General features: G+C 46.4%; 1 protein-coding gene and 1 long non-coding RNA gene across 3 annotated transcripts; one reads left to right on the top strand and one right to left on the bottom strand.

Moving 5' to 3' along the window:
- Positions 1-8: 8 nt before the first annotated feature.
- Positions 9-19,226, top strand: ZER1 (zyg-11 related cell cycle regulator). 2 transcript variants are annotated; one of them, XM_021551460.4, is made up of 16 exons: positions 9-148; positions 3,930-4,193; positions 5,043-5,193; positions 5,488-5,924; positions 6,827-7,003; positions 8,089-8,203; positions 8,695-8,841; positions 9,082-9,255; positions 9,732-9,947; positions 10,601-10,642; positions 10,978-11,097; positions 11,523-11,638; positions 11,749-11,937; positions 12,907-13,004; positions 13,286-13,388; positions 14,337-19,226. In XM_021551460.4, exons 2-16 carry the CDS (start codon positions 4,036-4,038, stop codon positions 14,392-14,394), a joined length of 2,301 nt encoding a protein of 766 aa, XP_021407135.1. In that variant the 5' UTR covers positions 9-148; positions 3,930-4,035; the 3' UTR covers positions 14,395-19,226. The 2 variants fall into 2 exon arrangements, with proteins under 2 accessions (XP_021407135.1, XP_085449942.1); XM_085593816.1 differs by lacking the exon at positions 9-148 and adding an exon at positions 486-547.
- LOC146765866 (uncharacterized) lies at positions 5,827-9,098 on the bottom strand. Its single transcript, XR_014958775.1, has 3 exons — positions 8,960-9,098; positions 7,824-7,901; positions 5,827-5,962 (listed from the first exon to the last, which is right to left on the bottom strand). It is a non-coding gene; the product is annotated as an uncharacterized LOC146765866 (long non-coding RNA).
- Positions 19,227-20,498: the final 1,272 nt, after the last annotated feature.

Below are 20,498 nucleotides of genomic sequence, written 5' to 3'. Positions count from 1 at the left end.
CGCTGCGCTTCCGGCGCGGGCGGAGGAAGTGACGGCGGGTTTGTTGACAGCGGCGGCTGCGGCGGGGGGAGCGGGCCCGAGCAGGACGCGGACCCCGGCCCGCCCCGGGGAGCCGGGACCAGCCGGGACCAGCCCCCCATGGCGCCAGGTCAGTACCGCTGCCCCCCTCCCCAGCCCGACCTGGGGCAACAGGCCTGCTCGCCGGGCGGGGGAGGAACCGCCGCCCCCGGCGGTACCGGACGGTGCCCCCGGCGCAGCCCCGCTCCCCTTCCCGGGACCGCCGGGCCCCGCCGGGCAGGGCTCCGGCCTGCGGCTGCAGCTCCGGCGCTGTCCCGCGAGGTGACCTCTGAGAGCCTTGTGGACGAGGGAGGGCTGGGGTTCGGGGCCAGCGCTGCCCGCGGGGCTCGTAGAGACCATCGCGGGCTGATGGGGCCCCAGCGCCCAGAGAGCCCTGACCAGGGACTCCAGCTGCTCTTCTTGGGCAGGTGACCTATGAAAATCCGTGATGTAATTCAGTGAGCTGAAGGAGCATCGTTACTGCAGGCAGGTAAAGACCAACGCAAGTGCAAGCTGTCTCATTTACGATGTCAGTCTGGCTGCTGACAAGTTGAGAAGTTGCCGGCTTTTCTGTGACAGAGGGTAGTTTGATCTCCTCCTACTTCACTTTCCCGAGTGTAAGGGATGGTGTTTACCCACAAAGGCAGCGATGACCCATCAATTAATAAAATCACAATGATTTGCAGCTGCAAGGTGCCAACTAAAGTGACAGTGCAGTTTCCTTTCAGAGCATAACCTGTGCCAAACGCTGCATTTACATTACATTTGTAATTCTGAAGTTGCTGTAATCAGCTCATGTCAGTGCATATTGTTTGCCCTCTCCTTGGATGAGTCCCTGATGCTGGAACAGTCAGCTTTGCCAATCATTTTTGTAGCAACAGCGTAAATGTTGTGTGGTTGGCATGGAGCCACAGTGAGTCAGGCTTGGCTTGGCTCCGGGCACTGCCTGGAGAGAGGCTGGGAGAGATGATCGGTCTGAAGTCCAAGGGAGAGGATATTGGCACTGGCAGCCCCAGGAGAGGTCCCGAGCCTCACGTGCCAGTGCAGCCTGGAGTGCTGTAACAGTGAGTTGCAGCTTGGAAATGAGCAATATTTGCAAAGAAGCAGGTGGGTCCTGGATGCTGGGGAGGGGTTAGGCAGAGCTGCCTGTGCTGCACCTGGTTTTGGGTCTGTGAGTAGCAGGAGGGTGCTGTTACTGCGCAGAGAGGGCTGAGTGCCCATGGAAAAAGGGCTCTTGTGTGCCTGCTCCTGAGGCTCTGAGGAACTCAGTTCCTTGGTGCACTAAGGTGGAAGTAAGCCTGTCGGAGAAATAAATTGGAAATAATACTGGCAGCTGAAGTTCTGATTATTTTTCTTGCTCTTGAATTTTCAGCGTTCTTCATGCATCTGTCTTTAACTCTACCAAAACCCATATGGCACCAGGAAGCCCATTGGTGGAAAAGCACTGGTGGCAGTCACTAGGCAGCTTCATCCTGTGTAAAGCTTCCCGAGGAGAACAATTAGACAAATGTTAATGATTTTTCAGCCTCTCCAGTTCTTTTATTTTCGTCAGACATCGAGGTTATGACTAGAAGCAGTATTGATCAGGGCAGCTATTGGCACTTTTACTTTCCCCTCTGCTGCTGAGGTGTCACATCTTCAGTCTAAAGAGGGAGAGACCAGCTTGTGCTGTCTGCTGGAGAAAAGGTCACAGCAGCTGCTCAGATGCATGTAATAAATCAGGAGGATGAAAGCTTTTCTTTGGTCTTATTTCAGTGGGACAGTTTAACCATTCTTGATATTAAACTTCTACATGGGATTGTGTTGGTGGATCACGGGGGAGCTCAGAAGTTAAAGGGCAGCTGATTTCTTCAGGGCTGAGATCAACCAGCTGCATTGTGCTGCTCTCAGCAGAGAGGGAACAGAGGCTTGTCAGAGCCACAGGAAGGCAGTCCTTGCCCTCTGGTGCTCTGAGCTGCTTGGACAAGTCCCAAGCACTGGCTGTTTCCAGCTGCATGTGACAATAGATGGTCAATGGGAATTTGTTTTCGAGTTCTTTGGCCATCAGTAGTCAACAGTGGAAGAACACTGGCTGCAGGGACCTCCTGTCTGATGGCACAGGGGAACTGGTAGGGACAGCAGAACACGCTTCCCAGCTGGTTCAGATCTTCCTGTTGATCTTGCCTTTCTGGAAAGATTCTCTCCAGCAGGCTTCAGGCAAAATCTGCAAGAGGGACTTGTTCTGGAGGTGAGGCCGATTCATCTCCAAAGCAGACACAGGACAGCTTCCTCCCACCTGCATTCCCTTTGCCAGGACCTCCCAGCCAGGGAGACTCTGCACTCATTGGCACATTTCAGCCTTGACTTCTCACCTTTCTTAACTCTAAAGGTGAGAACTATGGAATGCAGAGCTCCTCCATTATCAAAATTGAAAACCCTCAATTTTTGGTGATTGAACATCATGCACCTCAATGGAGCTATTGTGGCACTATTGAGAAGTCTCACTTTTATGTTCTTGTGACCCCCACCTCAGCACTCAGTGACCAAAATAGCAAGTTCCACCCTTAACACCATGATTGGAGTGAGTTTAAAGTATAAATTTGTATGATTGCTGAAGTTTTGGGGTTTTTTGCCTCAGCATTAGCTTTTAGAGTGACTAAGCTGAGGAATGGGCGTTAAACTCTTCTGTCTTGATACCATAGGAATGAAGGAAAGAAAGCAGCAGAGGCTTTAGAGAAGCAGAGAGCTGGTGACACACAAGTGTCCTGCTATTTGCAGCTGCAGGATAAAGATCAGAAACAGAATATGGTTAAGGACATTTTGCAACAACTTCTCCAGCAATGGCTGCTCAGCTGTGGTAGAAAGAATAACTACCTCCACAGCATCAGTGTTCTCGAGGCCAGCAGGGACAGACTTTTGATAAGACATAGGTTTTATAGGAAAAATAAACATTTCAACACAATCGTTTATGTCTGTAGAAATAATTAGAAAAGTTTAGGTATACTTGTAATGTGATTTGACCCTTTGAAAGTGAAATTGTCACTGTTGATCTTCAAGCTAACTTCTCTGATAAGCCCCTAAGGGCCCCAGCGAGCAAGTCTTGATACCAGAGCAGTCAGGTCATTTCAAATCAGAAAACAGGGATAGCTTCCCCCAGTTGTCTGCCTCACCCATCCTTTATCCTGTTCCAAAGATGAAAAGGGCAAAAGCACCTTGCCTTTTTCCAGTTTAGTCAGTCTTTGTGACAGATTTGGGGTGGTGAGGGTGAGCTGGATGTAGCAGTGTCCAGCACAATCACAATCCTTGCCTTTACACTGCACTTAGGGGGATCCCAGACCAGTCTGTGTGTTTCCCTCTGGCTTCTGATCCACTTCATGCTCTAATTCAAGGACTTGCTTGAAGCTTCTGACTTGGAACTACAGAGAAGCACTGAGATTGAAAATGAAACTTGACTTGGAATGTTGGCAAAGAGAATAACAGGCAGGAAATACAGGGCCACAGATCCCACTGGTGCCTTACAAGGGATTATGCTGACATTGAATATTCTGCTGGTTTATCCAACCCACCCTGAAGGAAACCAATCAACGTGGCTTCTACCACTTCCCTTTCCGAGGGCCTTTGTCAGCCAGATAACCCTGCAATGAGGAAACATTTTGCTGTGTAGCCTCATTTCCAAACACTTCACACTAATTAATTCCCACAGTATCCCCTTAGACAGGGAATACCAAGGAATTAAGGGCACACTGCCAGAGAGGCCAAACTACTGCAGGTGCTTTTGAGGTCAGCAAGTGATGAGCTGCAAATACAACATCCTGCTGCTGTGACAGCTTTGTGGGACACTTGGCAGTTGTTGCCATTCTCAGTGCATCTTTTTTTCCCCTCTCTGCTTATAGCTATCCTGATGGCCCCATAACTTCATCCCAGGACTTCATTTGGGGGAAGGATCTCCTGCATCAAACGCTTCCTTCTGCTCTTCCCCTTCCCATAATTTCCCTCAAGATGGCATCCGACAGTCCTGAGTCACTGATGACCTTGTGCACTGATTACTGCCTTCGCAACCTGGAGGGGACTCTCTGCTACCTCCTGGACAACGAAACGCTCCGGCTCCATCCCGACATCTTCCTGCCAAGCGAGATCTGTGACAAACTTGTCAACGAGTACGTTTCAGGCCTGGTTTGGGAAGGAGCTGGGAGCTCAGAGAAGGGGGAGTATAGTTCTCCAAAAAGAATTATGGGAAAGAATTCACAGGGCTGTGTTTTTCCTGCTCATCATATTGGCAAATAAGGGTTTGCACAAACTTCAGAAAGAAGTGTTCCCTTTTGTACTGCTGTCATTCTAATTTCTGTGGTATTCACCCTTTCCAAGTTAGTCAGAGCTCAATGAGATGCTGTAAAAAGGGAAATGAAAAAAGTAAACCCTGAGTGAAACAGTCACTGCTTCTTCCTAGAATATCAGTGAGCAACAAGGAAGCCTTCCCATTTCCTATCACTGAAGCATTACAACACTCTGTCCAAGCAGAGAAATAAGAGTGCAAAGTGCTGACAGATGCAAAATTTTAAGGCTGCTGCTCCCATGGTTTTATAAAGCTGCTTGTTTCCAGGGATTTATGTAATTTGGCTGTCACAGTCTCTCTTGGCTGAACTTGTGCCCACAAAATATGGCAGAAAATTCTGGGCAGCTAATTTCTGAAAAATGGGGGGGGGAAATCATCAAATTACTAAGTTTAAACAGCTAGGGAAAAAATTAATGGAGTCTATACTTGACAGAATCCAGTTTACTCACACATACTGAGTCCTGCAGAAATCTTTGCCCAAGATTTTCCTACAGCTCATTGGTTCTGTGCAGAAGAGGTGGGTGGGCTCCTTTGCCCCAAAGGCTGATCTGGGTGATACTGGGACGGGGTGGATTGGTGTATGCTCACAACTCTGTCACGCTTCCTTGTCATCAGTGCAGGTGCCAGAGCTGTGGCTGAGCCTGTGCTGTGCTAACACCATTGCCCCACACAGGTACGTGGAGCTGGTGAAGACAGACAGCATCTTTGAACCCCATGAAAGTTTCTTCACCCTCTTCTCAGACCCACGGAGCACCAGGCTAGCTCGGATCCACCTGCGGGAACACATCGTGCAGGACCAGGACCTGGAGGCCATCAGGAAGCAGGTGGGGTTTGCACTGACAGCTGCCACATCACATAGCAGCACTGCTGCATGGACACCAGCTGGAATCCCAGACACCCAGAGATTCCCAAGGCTTTATCCTTTGCTGTCCAAGTCTTTTTCAGACTAACCTCAGCTTCTCCTTTCTCAGCGCCCAAAGCCACTGTTGGGAATGGCATAGGACACTGGTCAAGTTGGGTGATACATGATTTCAGGCTGTTCCAGTGGGAGGTCTGGGGCAAACAGGGTGGGCACTTTACCTGTGAAATATCTCTAACCTTGATTTCCCTTTTTTCAGGATCTTATTGAGCTCTACCTGACTAACTGTGAGAAGCTGACAGCCAAGAGCCTGCAAACCTTGGTGAGCTTCAGCCACACACTGGTCTCCCTGAGCCTCTTTGGCTGCAGCAATATCTTCTACGAGGAGGAGAACCCTGGGGGCTGTGAGGACGACTGCCTGGTGAACCCCACTCGCCAGGTCTTGGTCAAGGACTTTACTTTTGAAGGCTTCAGCCGCCTGCGCATCCTGAACCTGGGCCGCCTGATCGAGGGGGTAAACGTGGAGACACTGCTGCGGCCCCTGGCCTCCCTTGCAGCTCTCGACCTTTCTGGGATCCAGCTGAATGATGTGGGATTCCTGACCCAGTGGAAGGACAGTCTGGTTTCCTTAGTGCTTTACAACATGGACCTTTCAGAGGAGCACATCCAAGTGATTGCACAGCTTCGCAAGCTCAGGTCAGCAGATCTGTTCTTCCTTCTTTATCCTTCTCTACCTGATAGGGAAAGGTCTTTCAGGCATGGTCTTCTAGCCTGCTATCAGAGAAGCACACACTGCTGCGTTCAGCTTATAAACCTCCCTGTGAACAGGCTCACTCATTGTATATATCTACTCATCACTGTACATATCTGACATATCTAAAGCCAGCCTGAATTTTGCTTGTAAGAAGACACCACTTAGCAGAAATTTCCCATTGAAAAAAACAACACATATCTGACCCCATCACACCCACTTGATGTGTAACAGGTAGAAGACACTTTTGTGAGGGGGATGTTTGCTCCAGTCTTTGGTACGAGCCAGCAAAGTCTCTCTGTCCTGTAAGGAACCCCACCTGCACACAATGGCTGGTCAGTTTGCCCAACCACTCCCTTAGTAGCAAGATTTCGTCAAAGCTTAAGTATTTAAATACCTGAAAGAAATCAGGATAATGTAATAGCCTGGGGTGGAAAATTTATAAGATCGGGAAAGCATACAAAAGCCTGTGCAACTTAATTTGTGGGATGAGGCAAGATACATTTCAGGGGATGCACAGATCTGGTGCATCTTAATCTCCAGGCAGAAATGCTCAGGTGGCTGCTGTGATGGAGTTTGGAAAAGGCAGTTTCTGAGCCTGGAGCATTTTCCTTTGTGATGTGTGGCTAGATGATTCACTGTGGTCCATTCCAAGTAGCTCTCTACCAGATACCTGTGTGCTTTGGTTAGACACAAGGCCAGCTGCTGCTGCCAGAGCCTACAGAACCACATTCCTGTATCTTGGGAAGGAAATAATGATAAATAATAATCACACTTGGCTCTGGTAGGGAGGCAGAAGCCCCAGCTAATGCTTTCCAGGCTGTGAGATGCTCTCTATCACTTGCAGGCACCTGGATATCTCCCGAGACCATCTGTCCAGTTATTACAAGTTCAAGCTGACCCGGCGGGTTCTAAACTTGTTTGTGGAAAACCTGGTGAACCTCACTTCGCTCGACATCTCAGGGCACACCATGCTGGAGAACTGCACTATCCCCAGCATGGAGGAGAAGATGGGCCAGACAAGGTAAGGGAACAGCAATTATTGAGGTCTGCTTGAATAGGTAGATCAGTCACAGATTAATTAAGAACAGTTCCCTTTTCTGAGTTCTCAAATTCTGTAGGTCTAATCAGTACTAAAAAGCAGGATACAGCTTTTGCCAGGTTCCCCTGACAGTAGAGACAAGTGTGAGAATCAGCTGTGATTGCTGTATGCAACACATGTAAAGACTTGTAAGAGTAATAAAGAATTCATCCCATCTGCCTGCCATGCATATCTGAAGTATTTCAGTTCTTTTCCACACACATTCTCCTAGGGATCTTCTGCTGGATGTTTTTCTGAAATTACTCCAAAGCCCTTTACACATTTCCTACACAAAATACTCTTACCCTTGTGGAAATCCAGACTCTTCGACAGAACATTTATACACTGAGTCAGTACATCAGCACTCATAGGAGGGCTGAGTGTTTTAGGAGCTTGGAATCTAAAGGCCAGATTTGACCTGTATACTGGGGAAATCAACCCTTGGAAATCCTGTTGCCCCTCAGCAGAGGCATACCTAGGGGTCTGGTTTTCCACATCAGCCAAGAGCTCTGCCCTCCTATTACACACTTGCTGAATAGAAGCAAAAAAGTGAGACAGTTCTGGTTCCTTTTCACCAGAGCTGCTGAAAATGCACTGGTTCTTGGTCAATAAGGAACATGGCATCAAAAACAGTGTTCTTGCATGCTCACAGAAGCAGATTTAGCATGTCTATCACATTACAAATACATTGCATGAGTGATATCCACAGCCCTTTAAGAGGAAATTTTCACCCCAACTAATAAATTTCCAGGACAAATTTTACCTGAGAAAGCTGCATCCTGTCTGCAGTAATTCTTACTGCTGGTTCCATTCAGCACGTTCACTTTTTACTCAGGATCACCTGGAATGAATATTTAGAGTTATGTTCATAAGCAGCTGCCTGGTATAAAATGAAGTGTAGTTTTTACCACTGTGGGTATGAAGCAGTACAGTCAGAGTGAATGCAGGGCTGGCAGCCATCTCTGTGGCAGGAGACACCTGAAGAAACATGGTACCAACATGAGCAATCTCTTGTGTTTTCACCCCAGCATTGAGCCAGCAAAGAGCAGCATTGCTCCCTTCCGCGGTCTGAAACGACCACTGCAGTTCTTGGGCCTTTTTGAAACATCCCTCTGCCGCCTGACCCATATTCCAGCCTACAAGGTAAGGAGGCTGCAGGGATATTGGAAGCAGGAACTTGTTAGAAGTTGAAAGAACATGAGGACCCTGGCTGCCAGTAGAACGGAGTTCTTTGGGTCTTGGGTGTAAGAACTGAGCTCTGACCTTTCAATAACTACTTCATAATGCAAGAAAACTGCCAGAAAGCAAGACCTGTACCCCACATAGTTTTTATAAGGATTGAAAAACATTGGAGAAAAGCTTGGAGAGATTATCCTTCCTGGAGGATATCTGTGACTACAGAAAAAGATTTAAGACAGTAGAGTTCTAATTTTGAATAGCATTCTCCTGCCCCAAAGGTGCTCTTTCTCATCCCTCTGGACTGAAAAAGTGACTCAACCTCTGTCTCATCCCAAGCTGAATCTATTCTCAGGGCAAAGGGAAGGTATACCCTTTGACCTTTCAGAGTTTCCTTCTTATGTTGGTTTTCCTCCTTCATAATTTCTCCCCTGACTCCTTTTGCTCTTCCTTGCCAGGTGAGTGGAGACAAGAATGAAGAGCAAGTCCTGAATGCCATCGAGGCTTACACCGAGCACCGGCCGGAAATCACTTCCCGGGCCATCAACCTGCTGTTCGACATTGCCCGCATCGAGCGCTGCAGCCAGCTGCTGAGAGCCCTCCAGGTAAGCCTTGGCCTCACCCTGACAAGGGGAATTTTGCACTCCCAATCTTTTTTTCCACCCTGGGACACTGTATCAGGCCATTCCAGAGAAAGCTGAGTAACACAGTGGAACTGGGTACCTTCATTTCCTAAGCACGTTCCTGCAGTGCCTGGGCCACACTTTCCTTGCAGGCTTCTAACAGTCACTCCAAGAATTAGCAGCAAGTCCATGGCACTGAAGCTCTGTGTTGCTTCTCTGCAGCTGGTGATCACAGCCCTCAAGTGCCACAAAGATGACAAAAACATCCAGGTGACGGGCAGCGCCGCGCTGTTCTACTTGACCAACTCTGAGTACCGCATGGAGCAGAGCGTGAAGCTGCGGCGCCAGGTCATCCAGGTGGTGCTCAATGGCATGGAGTCCTACCAGGAGGTCACAGTAAGAGCAGCCCAGGCACCTTTGGTTCCCATAGTCCTCTTTCCCTGTATCAATCCTTTAGCCTGGTGTCAGCATTTGGGTTTCCTCTACCTGCAGGGAGTTAAACAAGGCAGAGAAGTTATTGCTTACCCAGGCCTGCTCCTGGTCTCCACTCAGCAATGGGGATTACCTACAGAGTGCTCCTTTTTATCCATCAACAGTGGTCAAAATGTGTGCGTGACACACAGATACCTGGCACTGTCTGTGGGGTGAAATTGTTGTGGATAAAGGGTATGTTGAGTCAACGAAAAGAAACATCTCAAATCTCTGTACTGGAAGTCAGCTCTGTAGAGAGCCAATAGGCAGTGAGGAACTGGCTTGGAAAGCAATGGGCCCTGGATAACTGGGTGGCCTTGTGAGAGTGGCGTGACAGTCATGGAGCACAGCTGAAGGACAGCTGAAGGACTTGGCCCAGTGTTTGCTTCCTTTTGACCCAGGTCCAGCGGAACTGCTGCCTGACACTGTGTAACTTCAGCATTCCCGAGGAGCTGGAGTTCCAGTACCGCCGAGTGAACGAGCTGCTGCTGAACATCCTCAACCAGAGCCGGCAGGACGAGTCCATCCAGCGCATCGCTGTGCACCTCTGCAATGCCCTGGTCTGCCAGGTGGACAACGACCACAAAGAAGCTGTGGGCAAGATGGGGTTTGTCATGGTTGGTATGGTCCCAGGGTGTCTACTTATCCATAACCCAGGCTAGGACAATTCCCTTACAGCTATCCATCAAATGCCTCCAGCCATGATCCAACCTCGCAATATCACAGAAGGGAACCAGTGTCCCACCAATGCTGACCTCACCTGGAACCTGCCCCTTGACTTGCTTACTAGCACTGGAGGTTATGATCTCAGAGACAGGCTGGTGTGAGGGCAGGAAGGTACTGTAACCTAACACCTGACCTCATCACATTGGGTTATTTCTAAATCTGGTACCACCTTGTGACTGTCTCCTTCTGCTTCTCCCCAAGCTTGCATCAATTTCCTAACTGAACCCATATCCCCCACCTTTTCCATGAACTGCAAAGGCTGTTGCTTTGGTGCAGTTATGGTGCATCCCAGACCTTGTCATACAGCTCAAAACTGACTCAATTGCAAATTCAACAGCTCAGGGACTGTGGCATATTTCAGCTCTGTGAATACTTACAACTTGGAACATGATCCAGTCCCACTTGTTTAGAGGAAAATATATCAACTAGTTTCTCTGCAAAAGATCAAAATTGGCCATAACTGCTGTGATACTGCAGGGCTGGTTAAGTTTTAGCTCCATTATTTTTGAATTGTTTCTCACTCTTCCCCTTTCTTTGCCCACAGACAATGCTAAAGTTGATTCAGAAAAAGTTGGCTGATAAAACGGTGAGTGTTTCCCAAAAAAAAAAAAAAAAACATAGAGTCTTTTCAGTCTGACTTAGGCATAGAAATCAGCCCAAAGTGCCAGCTCAGCTTCTCTAACAAACACAAGACATCTCAGCTGATGCTGCAGAATTTCTTGTTCAGGGTGAGGGCAGGGGAATGTAATAGGGAGGCAAAAATATTAAACAAAAAACCCACCTACTGAAAAGTTGAAAGTGAACAACAAGATTTCCTTAGCCTCTGAAGTCATCTAGGGTGATGCCAGAGAGGAAACAGGTGATTGGTTTGCACCAGGCTCCTGCATTAGCAAAGCTCTGATTCTGTCCTTTTCCCTATAGTGTGATCAGGTGATGGAGTTCTCCTGGAGTGCCCTCTGGAACATCACTGATGAGACCCCAGATAACTGTGAGATGTTCCTTAACTACAGTGGCATGAAACTGTTCTTGGAGTGCTTGAAAGTAAGTGTCTCATTGTCTCTGGAGAGATGCTGACAGGAGCCTAGGCATGATCCTTGGTTCTGCTCCTCTCTAAGCATTACTTCCTACACTTTACAAACAGGAAAGAAAAAGCTTGTGTAAGTTCTTCTTTCTCACATCGTTCCATGCAGCCAGTAGAACAGAGAAACTTACAGCAAACACATCTTCCCCTTTGCCCATCTTTGTTCAGCCCCCTCAAGCAGAGCAGCAGTGAACAATGGGCCTGATTTTGATCCTCCCTTTTCACACATACCTTTAGCACCATTTGGCACCTGCCAAGGTGCCATTGCTGACTACCCAAAAATCCTGAGCTTCCTAGATGTGCTGTACAGCCTTTTCCCAAGGTTGCTTGTTCTCAGTATCACCAGAGTCCTACCTGTATATAATGCTGTTCCTTGCCTGGCCAGGAGTTCCCAGAGAAACAGGAGCTGCACCGCAACATGCTGGGCCTCCTGGGCAATGTGGCAGAAGTGAAGGAGCTCCGCCCACAGCTCATGACCTCCCAGTTCATCAGTGTGTTCAGGTGAGTGCCTGGCTGGTGACCAGCTGGACTCTGATCCCTTCTGACCCACCTGGAGACTTGTGAATCTTTAGTGCAACAGTAGCTCTAAGTGATCTCTTCTCTCTTGGCAGCAACCTGCTGGAGAGCAAAGCTGATGGGATTGAGGTGTCATATAATGCCTGTGGAGTGCTCTCCCATATCATGTTTGATGGTTTAGAGGCCTGGGGGATCTGTGAGCCTCACAGAGAAGAAGTTGTGAAGAGGATGTGGGCAGCCATCCAGAGCTGGGATATCAACTCCAGGAGAAATATCAATTACAGGTGAGCAATGGAAAAGATTGGCCCACTCATGGGAGCCAGGCTTGTCACAGGAAGGAAACACCAACAGAAAGAAAGGAAAAGAGAGAGCCTAGCATGGAGGTTCTGTTCAGAGTGAAGGAGAAACATATTCAGGGACATATTCTTCAGTGAGGGTTTTACATCTTCCTTTATATGTTACGTAAGATGATGAAATTGGACACCTTACCTGACAATTCCTATGAGAGAAGTTTGGCAGCCCAGCAGAATTTCTCCTGCAAGTTTCTGCTGAAATTGAGTAGTTTGGGAAAACCACTCTCTGTCTGGGACTGCCTAAACATTTTCCTCTGATACTGCTGTCCTTTGCACTCTGTCCTTTTCAGTCTGATTGCTTCCTAAAGCTACATGCTTTCACTCTTCTCTGGGGCATATCTAGACACAGGTACCAGAAATCCCTTCAAAGGCTAATACAACTGCTGGAATCCTCTAAACCCCTTCCTGTAAGAGGTTATCAGGTACTCAGAATTCCCTTAGTCCTTGGCAGGGATCCAGAACTGGCATTCCAGTGCCTGTTTACAGTATAGACAGTATAGTACTGTTGTCAGAAGAAACAGAGGAATCCTTGCACCTCTGCAGCCAGCTTTGCCTGGTTATAGTTTGGCTTTGTCCCTTCTCAATCAGTGCTGCTGGATTTCAGCTCTTGTGAGGAAATGCCTAATGGAGATGGAAATTGGTTCCTGGGCTCAGTTGCCTTCATTGCAGCTATTTATCTGAGCAGTGTGTTTGTGCTGAAGTGGTGGGACCTGTAATCCTGCCAGCACTGCCCTGGGACACTGACTTAGCCTTGGTGCCAGAATCTTTGAAATGCCAATGGATTTACTGCTGTGGTATTTATGAGTAGATCCCTTGCTGTATTGTATTGCTGTGAGTGGCAAAGGTGTTGAAAGAAGTAGCTCTTGGACTTTTAACAACTTCTGTAATATTTCTGTGCAGGTCATTTGAACCAATCCTTCGACTTCTTCCACAAGGGATCTCCCCAGTCAGCCAGCACTGGGCCACCTGGGCACTCTATAACCTGGTCTCTGTCTACCGTAAGTTCTCTTTTTGAAATCATATTCCCTGCACTGTAGAAGCTGAGGAGGTGAACCTGAGGCTGTCAGTAGAAAAAAATCTTGTGAGATAAACTATGCAGGTAGAGAAAACCTTCTTTGAATGATGCAGGAATGTCCAGGCAGCACAGCCAAATAAAGCAAATTAGACTTGGTGTGTAGCCAATTTCTTCACTGTTTTGATCCTTCTCCTTCCCCTCCTGCCACCCTTTGTACACTCTGGTGAGGGTTCACAAGGATCTGATTTATTCTTTTCTCTGCAGCTGACAAGTACTGCCCGCTGCTGATCAAAGAAGGTGGGATTCCTCTCCTGAAGGACATGATTAAAATGGCCTCAGCACGACAAGAGACCAAGGAAATGGCCCGGTAGGACACCAGTGCACCATCACAAACTCTCAGTTTAGCCTTAGTTTAGTTTTTAATTCTTCCACATAAAGTGAGGCTACCAAAGCAAGGCCTGTAGTGATGTGTACAAGAGGTATGAATTGAATACAGGAGAAGCAGAGGAAAAAGAGGATGGAAACAGAATACTAGAGATGTTTATAGGTGAGCAGTACACACAGATCATTACCAGGCAGCTGGGTTGTAGATTGGCTTGTTGAGCAAGGGAGCCACATGGGTAATTGCAGTTCTTAGGCCAGTAGTCTCCAGTTGCCACTGGCAGTTGTTCACTGGCCTGTCACTGAACTGCCAGCTGCACAGTTAAAACGAGAGCATTTTTCAGAAAGTAGAGTCCATCACCCTTGCACTGACACCTTTCTTCGGAGTCATCCTTTCAGAGCTGTAAAAGCCAGCTGCAGTTTCTGATCATTGGCAGAGTGAGAGCTGTAATTTCATACCTGCAGGATGACTAGAAGAGAGGGGTAGAGATCTGGGAATACATACCTGGTGAGTGGGCAGGAGGTATTCCCACAGCTGAGGGTTGCTAAATTCTGTAGAGGACTGGAGCCTGCAGAGGACAGTCACAGTTACACACAGTGTGTGGGACAGGACAGGTGACAGCACAGTAAAGGACAAACATTTGTATTAATGTATTTCCTGGCGGGATTTAAAGGCATCTGAGGTTTTGGGTGTGGGGGCAATGAATGAATGGTCACAACTGGATCTGGATATGGACTACCATAACTTGACATTCCAAGTTGGGAGCTGCTTTTGTGGAGTTTACTGCTTTTGACACAGTTTGTGTCTCAGATACAAACAGGACACTGTTACACAGAAACCAACTCTGGGACAGTTCTTACCTTACTGTCCCACGGCTGAGGTGCAATAAGCTTTAAACTAAACCCTCTCTCCTTGTCCTTGTTTTATCCATAGGAAAGTTATAGAGCACTGCAGTAACTTTAAGGAGGAGAACATGGACACTTCCAGATAGAGGCAATCAGCCAATGCCTCTTGCCAGCACTGTATCCAGCTTCTCTCTAACTCACTGTACATAGGGAGGACTCTTTCTTACCAACTCACCCGTTGGAAGGAAACTTTATGTGTGTGTGTGAGACCCTCAGTAGATGAAGGTGAATAGGGGAGGGGGGAGGGACTTTTTGCACAACAAAATGCTTTCCTTAACTTAGTGGACTTTTTTGTTATGAAGTTTCAGGTTGAAGTTCTGTGTGTATGATTTCTGTATAAAAAGAAAACAAAAAACAAAGACAATTACATTTATGTATCTTTTAACCTTTTATTTTAGACCACACAAAGAGCCTCAAATGACCATGAGCTTGAAGGCCTAGTTGTGTGATCACTAGTGTGACATGTTTATTTCCCACTTTTTAGAAAATTCCCTTTTGCTGTACTGCATGAGGTCCTGTGATGTCTGCAAGAACACCAGTCCTGAATCAGCATTGGCTGCTCAGTGGGGCAACAGGCAGTGATGAGTTATTTATTTGGTTAGAGAAGCTGGGGAACACAATACCAGAGAGATAGACCAAAAGAACTGACATTTCAGTGAGACTTGGAAATGGAAAAACTAGAGAAGATCTTTGAAGCTAATTCACTCCCTCAAGGGCATTTTAATAGAAGACTCACATTAATGGAAGCATTGCTAATTCTCTGTGGGTCATTTGGAAGTAAGACATTCCCAATAAAGTCAAGAGGTCTGTTTTGTCCCCATTGGCAGTACAGTAGGATCTGCCAACCGACCCAGCCTCAAAAGGTCAGGGATGACCAGTAGAACCAGTTATTCATTCTTGGCTACACAGAGCTTCTCTCTCAAAGGGAGCATGTGCAACAAGGCACGAGGTTTGTTCACAAAGGGCTACACATCTTCATTCCAGTCCTTCATCACCTTTTTTAGTTGTGTTCTGTTTTGTAGGGAAGGGCTACAAAGCCAGAGTATTTCCCTCTGCATGCTATTCTCTGCAAGGCCCTAATCCCGAGCAGCTGTACCTCCTTATGCAACTCCCAGGAAGGGACTGGAGTTGTTCTGCCCTTCCTCAGTCTGTGTCATCACAAGCTGTGCTCAGTGGCATCATAGTCTCCCTTCACAAGAAGCTCAATGCAGCACAACTGCTGGAATTGGAGGTGGGGAGTCTCCAGGCACCCTCTGAAGGGCAGTCCCAGGAAACAGCACCTTTTGTTCCACCCCAGCATCTTCCCCCTATTCTCAGAAGCAGAGGGCCCTATTCCTATCTAACTCCCAGAAGCACTTACCAGTGCAGTCCCAGTCCAATCAGCAGCATTATTCCAGTCTGTGTGTCACAGGTGAGAGCAGAGTCCCACTGAGCTGGTCTTCACCTGTGACACTCCAGACCTATAATGGCTCAAGAAGCTGAAGGCCAAGGTTTGCCTCACAACCAGGCACTCAACAGCACAGTTGTCTATGCCATAGCCCACTGCTGCTCACAGTTTTTTGACAAATCTTCCTTTAGAAGGGACTCAGAATAGATGTCGTGCCTGGTAGAAGGAAGATGAGCCCATGGCCATGCAGGCTGGGACATTTCAGGCCTCAGAGCACAGTAACTCGCTGCTCTCTTCCCTTGTACACTTTGCTCTCGGATTTGAGTCGCTGCTATGAGGTTCTGCTAATGCTCAGAGTTCATGTTGTCCTTGTGAGCATGTTAGGGATGGATCCTTGATCCACAAACTGACACTTTAACTGACAGAACACAACTGCCTGGAGAGGTTTACTTTTACTGCCAATACGGTGTTATTCAATGTCTTTTTTTTTTATTTCCTTTTTAACCATACGTCAATTTGTTTTGGTATTGTGAGATCTGTACTATTTTCTTTTAAGTATTTTTCAAACATATATATTTTTGTGTCACTTTTAAATTGTTTTCATAAGATTGCAAAACTTGACAAATTATACTTTTTTGCAGTCATTTGAAATGGATTTTTCTCTTATTCCTGTTTCCCAAGAATGTGTCCCTATGAGCTTTTAGATGGGGAAGCATATTTCAAGATCTGTTTTCTGTGTAACATTTGCTAATCTTCCTTCTAGATGCAAAACTAAGAGGGGCTGCAAATACAGCCTTGGTTGTTAGGGGAGTCAGGCTTTGCTCTTTAATTCCCCATTTAGTGCTGCTCTCCTTGGGAAGTTGTGTCACGTGGCAGTACAACCCACCACACCGCTTCCTTTCCAATGCCCATGTAGTGAAAGCTCCTGTCACTAAAATTTTGAACCAACTGACAAAAAGCACTCAGGATTCTGATCCTGTTGGCAAGGTGGGAGCAAAGCAGAAGGGGACAGATGACAGATACGAGTTATCAGAAAGCCTTGTCCCCAGAAAGCAGCTACCACACTGGGGAGACAGTGGAGCTGGGAAACTCCCATCTCAGCTAGAGCAGATCCCAGCCTCTCACTGCAATCCAAGCCAAGCAGTTGGGCTCTACTCTGTGACTTTGGCACAACAACATGAAGGCTAGTAACAACCAATGGCTTGGTTTTATCTCCTTTGAAACCCCCAAAGGTTTGGGTTTTCCAAACCAGTGCTTCCACAAATTGAGCAGTTACTGGAGTCTCACCTGCAGCATCCCAAACTAACAAGATCCACACTGCATCAAAGCTGTTTAACACTGCAGAGGAAACCTCTGTTGTCACTGCTCACAGACTCTCAGCAAGCTGTACCTCAGCCTGAACCAGGATAAAAAGATTTCAGTTTCAATAAGGAAATGAATGTAACCAGGCCAGCCTGACAGAAAAGCTCAGCTTGCTGAAATCTGTCACCATTCCCAGGTGAAAGGGGGAACTCTTAACTGGGCAATTACAGAAAACCTCATGTAAGATTTTCAGTCAGGCCACCAGCAAGGTAAATGCCTAAGGCAGCACATTAAAAGGAATAACACCCCTGTTAGAGTAACATGAGCTTTGCCTACCTTAAGTGTCTTCAAGATTTTGTGAGCTGAAAAATAACATTTTGCCCTCAGTAAGGATCAAAGAGTAAAAAGTATCCTTTGAGCACCAGAGCACAATCCAACAATTCCCATAATTGGAAGTTTAAAACTAGTTTGGGCCTCAGTTTCCCTAACTGAAACAATGGCATATGCATGACCTGCAAACATTTTTTGGTGGCAAGGATTTAACTGGTGCCATAGATGCAGAGCTGAGGACAGAACAGGAGAGTTGCCTGCAGACATCACATCAATGTTCTGCAAAGGAAGGGAGGGCAAAGTGGCAGATTTTTTTATGAAGGTTTAATGTAAAAGGGGAAGGTGGATACCCTGAAACGCTTGACTGCTCCAGGGATGCCTCTCAGGCCTTCCAGCTTTGCTGAGTCAAAGGAACAAGCCATGAAACTTCAGGTCCACACGAAATTATACAGCCAGTGACCAACCCTGCTCAGAAAATCAGAATGGGGTTCTATTTTTCAAATGAAAATCCAGCTGTAGAGAAGTTCACAGCACGTAAGGATATTGCAGAAGCACCCCTTGTGCTCAGTAGCTGTTGGCCCACTCAGACTCTTCATGTTTTCACTACTGCATTTCCTTTAATATTCCAAAGTTTGGCAAGCAGAGCATGAACATGACTCAGTAGCTCCCTGCAAGAGAATGTGCAAAGAAAGGAACCCTCTTCCTGAACTGTGTGTGGTTTCCTTCCTGGCTGGAGGCTGCCCTGTCCTCCAGTGACCTTTGTCAGTGACCCAGCAGTGCCAGGTGTCCATGTTCTCTGGAGCAGATAAGACCAAACTTCCCACCAGTGCTTCCATTTTACAAAATCTGTGGGAGGAATTGCTCATAAGGATTGGCATCTACTTGGATGATGTTTAACACCCAGAAGCACCAGACTTTCTCATCTAGACCAAGCCAAGAAAGTTTAGCACTGATATTTGTGGCAATCAGAACACTGCAGATAATTCATCTGCACCATAGCTGCTGTTTCCCTGAACTTTCCTACTGAAATTATCCTCTTCAGCACTGAATGCTACCAAGCTTGTCACCTTGGCTGGGCTTCTGCTGCTGTCACTCTGGTTTCTGCAAAAGATGAGTGCGAAGAAAAGTCTTGGAGTTATGAATCAATTCCCTCTCATTACCTGAAGAAGGCAATTAATTACCAGTAGGGCAAGAGCTAGAGGGCACTGCAGTCAGGCACTATCCATAGAAAAGACATTTCCTTGAGACTGTTTAGGGAGGAGTCTGCCATAGCTCAGGTGTTAGAGGACAGCTTGTGCTGGAAACAGATAATTAAAAGTAGGGAAACAGCTGGTCTCCAAGACAACCATGTATGTGGATGAAGCACAGAGGGCAATAGTCATCAGGAATAGATGAAAAGCAACATGGAGGCTGAAGGAGAAGAGAGCACTTAGGGAATGAGGGAGGTACTCTGCTGAACTGAAACACATCTGCTTTAGCAGACTGTTTTGATTTAATATAATTATCACTGATTATCTCTGTAACTCTTTTCTTGTTTTAAAAAAAGTTTTTAAGCTAACTAAATATGTATTTCCTTGTTTCGCAATGAAAATACCCTCAGTTATAATGACCAAGTGTCTCCTTTTACTCTGTCCATGGACCTGCCTGATGCTGTGGCCTGGTTCAAATGTTTATACCTGGTGAAACTGAGCAAAAAAAAATCAAAATGCACAACTGTTTCTTCCTTACAATTCTGAATGAATTAATTTTTCTGTTGTATCCATTGGATACCCTCTGTGTATTAAACCTAGCACTCAAGAGTGTCTTCTTCCTTTGTTCTATGAATGTGGTTTTATTTAGGTACATTACTGGTCCATTGGCTGTCATATATTTAATTAAAAATGAACTGCCACGTGTTGATGATGCTGTTCAGTGCCTTTGCCTTTCATCACTCCAAAAAACACAATACTGCTTGTCAACAGAAGAAAGTAGTGGAGGACGAGAGCATTGTTAGGAAATTGTGTGAGAGGAGAAAATAATCAGGACAATATTTGAGTGTCTGGATTGCTCTGAACTCTGTAATGCATCTGCAGCTCGCACTCAACACCTAGGCTTTGTAAGGGGCAGGACCTGAGCCCTCAAGAGAAGCCAATCTGCTTTAAGGCCAGCCTAACTTTCTTAAGACCCTGGTCCTGGAAGGGCTCAGTGCCAGGTAATTCAGTGGTCCCTGTGGAGTCTGTAAAGGAGCAGGGTGAACAGGATGGGAGGAGCATTTCTATGAAACTGAACTGCCTCTGAAAACATGCTGTGTTGTAAGAGTCCAGAGGGATACCTTAGCCTTCCAGCAGCATGGGATTCTGGAATGCCATAGGAACCAAGATTCTCCTTAGAAACTGATTAGTAGAGACTTTCTATAACTGAGCCTAATTTCAACCAGTCACTGAGTCTGAAACTCTTGAGACAAGAGATGAGTTCTGATCCCTGTGAGACAGGTTTCAAAGCTGAAGGAGAAGATAATAAGAGTAACTTGCACCCAATTATTTTAATCACAAAGAGTGAGAATATATTCCTTAGGACAGATTATTCTAGAACATCAAAATGTTTCTACTTTCAAGGGAATAATACTATTACTACACAAATTTCTTTCATTAAGGTTTAAAATTTACACCTGTCTGTGAAGAAGGAAAGACACTACCCACCTTTTTCTGAGCACCAGTACAGCCTGAGGTGTCTGAGGGAAGAGAGACATAGGCTTTGCATTTACCTAGAATTTAAAAAAAAAAAAAAAAGTTTGAATGATTGCTGGAAATTTAGTCAACGATTTTTGTTAACATTTCAACCCAGCTGTCTCAGGTGAGACAGCTTTAAGTGACCCACACAACCAGGTGCTTTCCTGGCATCAGCAGGTGGCCACTGACTCATGTGAAGAGACTAAAATAATTTGTGGGCAAACAATGCCAAGGAATCCACTACCAGGTGCTGGAGAGTAAATTTATAAAGAATATTATATTTCTTTCCAAATTTTTATTGGGAAAGAAGGTAACAAAATCAGCAAACTATTATCTATGTTAAAACTGAAAGGAATTAAAGAGAAAGCACTGATTTTGGAACTTTTACAGATTTGTGATGACATTTATCTCCCTTAGACACTCAAAGTGTAAATATGTATGTGCTATAGTCACCTCGGTGTTT

The sequence above is a fragment of the Lonchura striata genome, chromosome 17 (assembly GCF_050655825.1).
Source record: "Lonchura striata isolate lonStrDom1 chromosome 17, ASM5065582v1, whole genome shotgun sequence".
NCBI classification, from domain to species: Eukaryota; Metazoa; Chordata; class Aves; order Passeriformes; family Estrildidae; genus Lonchura; species Lonchura striata.
Note: the sequence above shows the minus strand (reverse complement) of the source record. Positions and strands in the feature narration are given on the sequence as shown.